The sequence below is a fragment of the Arachis hypogaea genome, chromosome 10 (genome assembly GCF_003086295.3).
Source record: "Arachis hypogaea cultivar Tifrunner chromosome 10, arahy.Tifrunner.gnm2.J5K5, whole genome shotgun sequence".
NCBI classification, from domain to species: Eukaryota; Viridiplantae; Streptophyta; class Magnoliopsida; order Fabales; family Fabaceae; genus Arachis; species Arachis hypogaea.
Window position 1 is genome coordinate 78,227,481 of NC_092045.1, and position 7,798 is coordinate 78,235,278.

Genomic DNA, 7,798 nt, shown 5'->3' on the forward strand with positions numbered 1-7,798 from the left:
AAAACGAGAATTTTGACACCAATTTTAAAAAAATCAGTCCAAGATTCGACCGAACGGGCCAAACCGAACCAACCGGACCCATTTTGGGCCCTAGGGTCCAGTCAAGCCCTCATTTAATGAGAGAGATCTGCTCTCTCCCTCTCCAAAACAAACACACACGCTGAAATTAAAAAGGGAAAGGGGGAGAAACATGAAACCCTTGTTCCTATTCACTTCCAACTTCCATTGATCATAACTTTTGATGTGGAGCTCCGATCGACGCACCATTTGTGGCCACGCAACTGCTGCGTCGAGCTCTACAAAACCTATACAATTATTCTTAAGGTAATCCACGTTTTCTTCTTAGAATTCCCAGTCCTTAGTTTTGAAAATTTTGGGCAAAAATGTTGAAATTTTGAGCTCTTTTGTGTTATAGGATCAAATTAACTGAAGAGAAGGCTTGTTCTTGCCTCCTTGGTTCTTGGGTAAGGTAAGAGATCTCAAATCCTAGCAAAATTCTGAATTTGAGGTATTGGGTATTGAGTTATTGTGTTTTGGTGTGATATTGTGGCTTAGACTTTATATATGTGTATTGGAGCTTAATTAGTGGTTTTGGAAAGCTTGAAAAAGATCTTTGTGCTTGGAAATCTGATTTTGGGAGCTTTGGGACATTGGAAGTTGAGGAAAAAGTGAAAATTGAAGTGTTCAGGGTGGAACGGGAATCGACCAAGGTATGGTTTTAATTTTCTGTATCTAAAATGTAATGTGGTTATGAAAACGTAGGCTAGTGACCCTAGGATAGGATTTTGGAATATTGATGTGGTTGTTGAATGAATTGGATTGAATTGAATATATAAAGATTGGTTGAATGATTATGAGTGGTGTTGATTGTTGGCAAAGCATGTGGAGTTGTATGTGATATGGACTGATATGTTTAATTGATGATAAGGTTGAAGCTCTTGCTGATGAGCATATTTTGGAGTGTGATATTGATATGTGTATATATATGGTGATTGATGAAATTGAATATTTGTTTGGAAATTGAGATAGGGAAGGATGATCAAGAATTGAACTATTAAATTGAGATTTGATAAATATGGAAGAATTGGTGTGTTAGTGATTGAATGAGGTTTGGAAATGACTGATGTTGGAAGGGTGAGTTTTGATTTGGTTTTAAATGAGAATTGGAAGTGTATGTTTTAAAAATTGGGGAGTTATGAGTTTTGGTAAAAATGGAATTTTGATGAACTTCAACAGAACATATCTTGAGTTATTGTTTTCAGAATTTGATGATTTTTATATAAAAATAAAGATAATTTCATAAGCTTTAAAATGGTTTAAATTTGGTAGAAATCTAAATTTTGGGGAATGTGTGAGCACGCACATCCCGTGGAACTTTGAACCTGTGCGCACGCACAACCTTGTGCATACGCACAGGCGGGGGCAGGGCTACTGATGGGAGCTCTAGCACGCCCTGTGTGCACACGTCACCAACGAAGGTTTGTAATCTGTGCGTACGCACAGCCTTGTGCGCACGCACACGGTGGGAATGCCAACCTGTTGATGGCGCTAGCTCACCTTGTGCGCGCACTCAATAATGAAAATTTTACTTTCTGTGCATACGCACAAGCCTGTGTACACGCACACTTTCTGAAAACATTTCTGGACGTGCGCACGCACACCCCTGTGCGTACGCATGCCACCCTGTTCTTTTTTAAAGTTTTTGTTTTCAAGTCTTTCACATTTCCAACAGGCTTGTAGCCTTCCGAGATGTTGTTTCATGCTTATAAACCCCTAATTTCATCATTTAAATCTTAAATCAAAGTAAATTCCTAGTTATTGAGAGGAAGCTAGGGAAGGAGGTAACTTGTGGATGAAGAAAGAGAATATTGTGATAAGTTATGGTTAATAATGATGATATGAGTTTGTGGAGGAGGGTGGTGGAGTGCGGTGTATGATATTGGCCGAATGGCTGAGTATGAGACGAGCCGAAGGGCTATGCATGATGATGATTTATTATTGATTATGAATTATGATTTTAAGCCGGGTGGCTGAGATGAATGTTAATGTATGGCTGAGAATGAATGCATATATGCTGAATTGAATTATTGATATTATGATTGTTTGCACTCCACCTATCTGAGATACGAGTTTTCCTGGGTGAAAGCAGTTGCTAGCTACCACGTGCTCCCGGTGGAGACTCGATACTTTGCTAACCCTATGTCGTAAGTGTGGCCGGACACTGTGAAAGTTTCGGATGAGCTCGCCCCTGTGAACATACACCAGTGAGAGTGTTATATGTGAAATTATGATTTATATTGTGAATAACTCGAGTTGGGGATGCACGACAGAGGGGCAGTCCAATGGTTAGCTACCAGGACTTGTTGGGTTGGCTTTATAACCGACAGATGAGACTCATCAGCCACTAGGATAGGCGTGCATCATATGCATCATATGTGATATGTTTGGAATGCCTAATTGATTGCATCATTACTTGCTAATTGCTTAACTGTTATATTTGCTTCCTACTTGTGCATTTCCTTGGATGAACTAATTGTGTTTGCATATCAAGTTACTGTTGGCGGTTGGGAGGTTTGCAGGATTTGGAAAGGGGACATTTAGTTAGACTGAAGATCGTTAAGTTAGTCACCTAATTTCATTCTCATGGTTTAGTTATATTTATATGCTTTGGTTATAAATTTGGAAGTTCTAGAATTATCTTCGACTTTCCCAGGACATTACATGTTAGATATTTGGACACTGTTACTATGTTGAGAACTTCCGATTCTCACCCATGCGAATTTTGTGGTTTTCAGATGCAGGACGTGAGGCTCCTCGCTGAGGCATGCTGGAGACTTCTATTTTGACGAAGATCCTTAGCTCTCAGCATTGTATTTGGGTTATATAGACTTGTTTAGATACTTATATTCTCCACTATATATATATATATATATATATATATATATATATATATATATATATATATATATATTGTATTAATTCCTCTTAGAGGTTATTTTGGAGAAACAGGTTTTGTATCTTGTGTTTTGGGCTTCATTTTGGGTAGTTTTCTTATGTATGTATATATACTCCTATGCTCGGGCCGGTTATCTTCGCAAACCAAGTCCAGAGTCTTGATATCTGTATTTTGGTACACTTTTGTATATCTCTTCGTGTTAGCTTAGCCTTTATTTGTTTCCTTCATGTTATCGATCGGTGTGTTGCGCTTTTCGATTTAAACATCTTCGATTGACCCCTTTTTCTTTAAAGACTCCTAGTTATAAACCTTTCTCATACTACTATATGTACTAAATTTATTTCCAGAGATCGTAATGACTTGCCATCCCTGTTTTATGACTTAAGCATAAGTCTCTGTGTGGTTACACGCTGAGAGAATTGGTCGCTAAATAGCGATCAACTTTTCGGTAGCTAAATCAGTCGCTGATAAAATTGGTTGCTAATGTCTGATATGAAAATCTAAAAAAATTGGTAGCTAAATCGTTCACTGTTATTGATTTCCTAATTATATATTTTTACTAATTTCACATATACCACTATTAAAACTTGATTTTTATAAATAATTATATTTCAACAAAATACAAAAAAATTAAACATAGATAAATTTTTTAAATAAATACAAAAAATATTCACAATATCTATATCGAAATATAAAAATTAAAAGAGACAAAATTCATAAATACATCAAATTTATAATTTACAATCCAAATGTATATTGATAGCTTTATAGCTAATGGCTACAAATGTATACAAAAAAGCAAACAAAGAAAAAAAATTCATTTACATAAAGTAGAAAAAATTCCATTTAATTTTCAGCAACCTGAATAAACTTCATCATGCCATATGGAGTTTCATTACTAAGACCAACATATCTAATCTGCAAAGAAGTTCAATACATTTTATTAGTCATGATTCGGTAATTATTTATTGAAAGATCGAAAATTGTACTATATTGACAATACCAATTACCTTCCCAGTTTTGACAGCTTTTTCGAGAGCTTCAAGTTGTTCACCTATACCAATTGAAGGGTATTGATGAATTGGTTCATACTCAGTTTCTCCAAACATTGGAACATACCTACAATGTCAATGCATTAATTGAAGAATTATGATATATCAGTCAAGCCAAAATACGTAAGCTAACATAAACATACAAACCGATCAAGCCAATGAATTTAATCAAGATCAATATAATCCATTTGTATGCATAACAAACTGCATAAATCAAATCAAAATTTTGTTAGAATATAGTCCCAGACACAGGATCATGAGATGCAATCCCTTTCAAATAGAATGTAATACAACATCAACTTTACAATAATTACTCTTTATTCAGTTAAGGAATTTCATTGGAAGATAAACAACTATTCTTATTGTACCTACAAATTTCACTGTCTAGACCAAACAAAACTGTGAATTCAGAAAGAGAGCAATCAACCTATTATCAATGACTTCAATAATATTGCTGGCATCTAAATATTTTAGACAACCTCTAATCCATGTCATCTGCCCAGATGGTCCAGCAACTTGTACAAAATTAAAGGCAGACATTATAAACAACAATGATAAGATAATTTAAAAAATAGCATAAACTCTAGTTTTTGCTGCTAAATACAAGTTTGTCAAACAATCGAGCTGCGTCCTCAACACCTACTCCATTCATTAGATTATTCAACTTGCTACTTCACAAACCCCCAAGCAGAATTGAACATTATCTGCTTCACAAACCCCCCAGCAGAAATCTTATTTTTGCAAGCCTATATATCACATAGGGATTTATTTTAATATGGTTACATTTTAGGTCATTTGCTAAGAAATCTATATAGAAAATTAATATGACTACATTGCAAACCAATAATACTATCTTGTGTCAGTTTACAAATGTAACTTGTTAACCTTCACATATATGGTTTATAAAGATTGCTACAAAAAGTACTTTTAAAGTTGGGTTTCAAAATTCCAGCATCCCCATCCTTCAAAAAAGAATGCATATAATATAAGTTGAAACTACCAAAACAGGATAATTGAGATTCAATCTTGAGATCAAGCATTATCTTAAGGTAATTAGAACTACCAAAGCAGGATGATTGAGATTCAATCTTGAGGTCAAGCATTTTTTTAAGGTAACTTTCTTTAGGTAGGATTTATATATTATCATATACAACATCCATCTCAATCAAATCTAATGAATAACTTTGATGCATATGCAAACACATAAAACTCATGCTTACTTTTCGAAAAATCATCATCAGCATCCTCATTGTCCTCCTCTTCATCGTCGTCAAAGTCTTCATCTTCACTATCATCAATATTCTTTTGAGCAAAATTTGAGAAGAAAACAAATGAGATCCAATTAAAAAAACTTCGTTTCTAATTCTTATGCAATCAAAATAAGCACAAAATGCATGATACCTCGTGTTTAATTGAGCCTTCAAATTTTCATATATTTTAAATAAAAAAGTCTGTAGCACCAAAACCTTATCAAAAACAGAGACTTCATCATCTTCGTCCGACTCTTCAGCATCAACATTCACGTCAAGTGGGATGATATCTCATGAGAACAATAATATTATCTTTCATGGTTGATGGTACTTTCACAAAAGTTCTCATGGGAATATGATTAAATACCTACAGACCAAACTTTCTGAAGTCCAGATTCATAAAGGAAATTGGTAGTAAGACTTGTTTATAGAGAAATTATATTTTGAATACCTAAAAGTGGAGTGTTTTTAGACATCAAACTTAATTCAATAGTTATAAATAAGTTTGTGCTAAAGGAGATGACCACATAAAAATCCAAGAACAAGACAATAGATATCAATAAGGAGTATAAAAAGGATTAGGTGTTTAAGAAATAAATATGCATAGCAAAGCTGCTAATCATATATATTAAAGAATAAATATTATTGGTAATATAATATATGGTTAATACTTCAGACATAACTGTTTTGTTGCAAAATTAAATAAAAGCATGAGAATCCTACAAGCAGCTAAATTTTTCTTCAAGAAATGTTCCACCACTTCTTCATTCTGAGTCAGAGTCAAGCTATTCAAGAAATTTACCTACTTGAATGGTTTGAGTTTCATCTAATTTCTGCTGCAAGAATTTTCAACTGTAATACTTCTAAAATTAGCATATACAGAATCATCCTCATCATAACATAAAAAATACACGTTTTCATCAAACCAACCTAACAAACTTGTCTTGCTGAGTTCTCATCTCTACAGCCTAATTCAAAGACGATGCAGATCAAGATAAAAAATTCACTGAATAATTCCTTCAAGCACCACAGAAATGACACTTAGATTATTCTACCAAAATAGGGCACAAGAAAATCTATGAGCAAATATCTTTGAAACTCTAAAACTAGTTACAGAGAAGAAGAAACTATAACTGTAACTGTAACTCAAATTAAAATTAAGACATAACTGTAACTCAAATTAAAATTAGGAAACATTGCAAACCTATACAAAATTTACCAAAAAATAGATTAATTAAAATTCAAAAAACATCGCAAACCGTAAGAGTTCATGAAAAATTTTACCGGCTGTGTTGGAATGATGCAGAGGGAGGAATGCGGAGCTCAGAGTGACCACCAGTAGTGAGAATATCTCCAAGCGACGATCATTCTGTTTGGAACTAATGTTGGTGGGAGAACATCGCTAAACCCCTAATCAAAGGGGAAAAACCAAACCTAACAGCATGGATCAGAATCGGCGATTAGGAGGTTACCTGCTTGGAGATGATGAAGACGACGCCGAGACTGCAAAAGAAGACGGTGAGAAGACCTCAGGAGATGGTGTCGAGACCAGAGAAGATGACGCCGATGGGACCTTAGGAGACGGCGGCGAGACGCTCGCAGAAGACGTTGGCGAAGAAGACTACAATAGTGCTTAGAGACTGATTTGTTAGGGTTAGTGAGAAGATGAGAATGGTTGGGTGAGTTAGGGGTTAGTGAGGGTAATTTAGATAATATCTTTTTTTTAAAATTTAGCGACCGTTTTTGTCACTGATTAGTTTATAAAATTAATTTAAAAAGTAGTAATCGATTTAGTGACTACAACTTTAGCGACCGAATTAGCAACCTACTACGTTATTCTATTTACCTATAGATCGATTGCAAAATCGGTCGCTAAATTAAAAAATAGTAACCGATTTTGTGACCAAGAGTTTCAAGGACATTTTTTCTTTTGTTTTAGTTGCTAAATTTTGTCGCTAAATTAAAAAATAGCGATCGATTTTAGGGACCATTTATATTCTAGTTGTATAAAACTAGTCGGTTGGTAATTTAGTGGTTATTTGTGACTGATTATGTTAGTCACTAAAATCGGTCGCTAAATTAACAATTAGCAACCGATTTAGCGACCAGTAATTTAGCGACTGAATTAGCAACCGAACAGTTATTTAGCCTATTTCACTATCATTTGCAAAATCAGTCACTAAAATAAAAAATTTCGACCGCTTTTGTGACCAACAGTTCCAAAGATATTATTTTCGTTTTGGTTGCTAAATCGGTGGCTAAATAAAAAAATAGCGACCGATTTTAGTGACCAATTATATTTTAGTTGTATTTGAAACTTATCGGTCGCTAATTCAGTTGCTATTAGAGACCGAACTTATTGGTCGCTAAAATTGGTTGCTAAATCTAATTTAGCGACCAATATTAATTTGGTCTTAAAAATTTTGTATCGGTCGCTAAATCAATCTCTATTAACAACCAATTTTTTTGGTCGCTAAAATCGATTATTATTCCGATAGTTTTTTTAGTGGAAACCTTGTGTTGCTTTCTTATTCTCTCGA

At 34.4% G+C, this 7,798-nt stretch overlaps 2 protein-coding genes across 31 annotated transcripts; one reads left to right on the forward strand and one right to left on the reverse strand.

Moving 5' to 3' along the window:
- Nucleotides 1-144: 144 nt before the first annotated feature.
- On the forward strand, nt 145-2,968 carry LOC112718268 (uncharacterized). 3 transcript variants are annotated; one of them, XM_025770091.2, is made up of 4 exons: nt 145-324; nt 416-469; nt 587-710; nt 2,796-2,968. In XM_025770091.2, exons 1-4 carry the CDS (start codon nt 242-244, stop codon nt 2,844-2,846), a joined length of 312 nt encoding a protein of 103 aa, XP_025625876.1. In that variant the 5' UTR covers nt 145-241; the 3' UTR covers nt 2,847-2,968. The 3 variants fall into 3 exon arrangements, 2 of the variants coding, with proteins under 2 accessions (XP_025625876.1, XP_072060125.1); XR_003160731.2 differs by having other exon boundaries at nt 159-324; nt 556-710; nt 2,796-2,914; XM_072204024.1 differs by having other exon boundaries at nt 159-324; nt 578-710; nt 2,796-2,914.
- A 680-nt stretch (nt 2,969-3,648) lies between these two features.
- LOC112715741 (uncharacterized) lies at nt 3,649-6,955 on the reverse strand. Of its 28 annotated transcripts, none has more exons than XR_011866658.1 (8): nt 6,731-6,944; nt 6,543-6,627; nt 5,410-5,641; nt 5,229-5,310; nt 4,436-4,523; nt 4,156-4,212; nt 3,967-4,075; nt 3,649-3,874 (listed from the first exon to the last, which is right to left on the reverse strand). XR_011866658.1 is itself a non-coding variant. In XM_072205022.1 (8 exons), the coding sequence occupies exons 5-8, from the start codon at nt 4,467-4,469 to the stop codon at nt 3,803-3,805; spliced, it is 276 nt and encodes a 91-aa protein (XP_072061123.1). In that variant the 5' UTR covers nt 4,470-4,523; nt 5,229-5,310; nt 5,410-5,641; nt 6,543-6,637; nt 6,731-6,940; the 3' UTR covers nt 3,649-3,802. The 28 variants fall into 28 exon arrangements, 5 of the variants coding, with proteins under 5 accessions (XP_072061123.1, XP_072061124.1, XP_072061121.1 ...); XR_011866664.1 differs by having other exon boundaries at nt 5,475-5,625; nt 6,731-6,939; XR_011866655.1 differs by having other exon boundaries at nt 5,410-5,625; nt 6,731-6,939.
- Between the last annotated feature and the right edge of the window lie 843 nt (nt 6,956-7,798).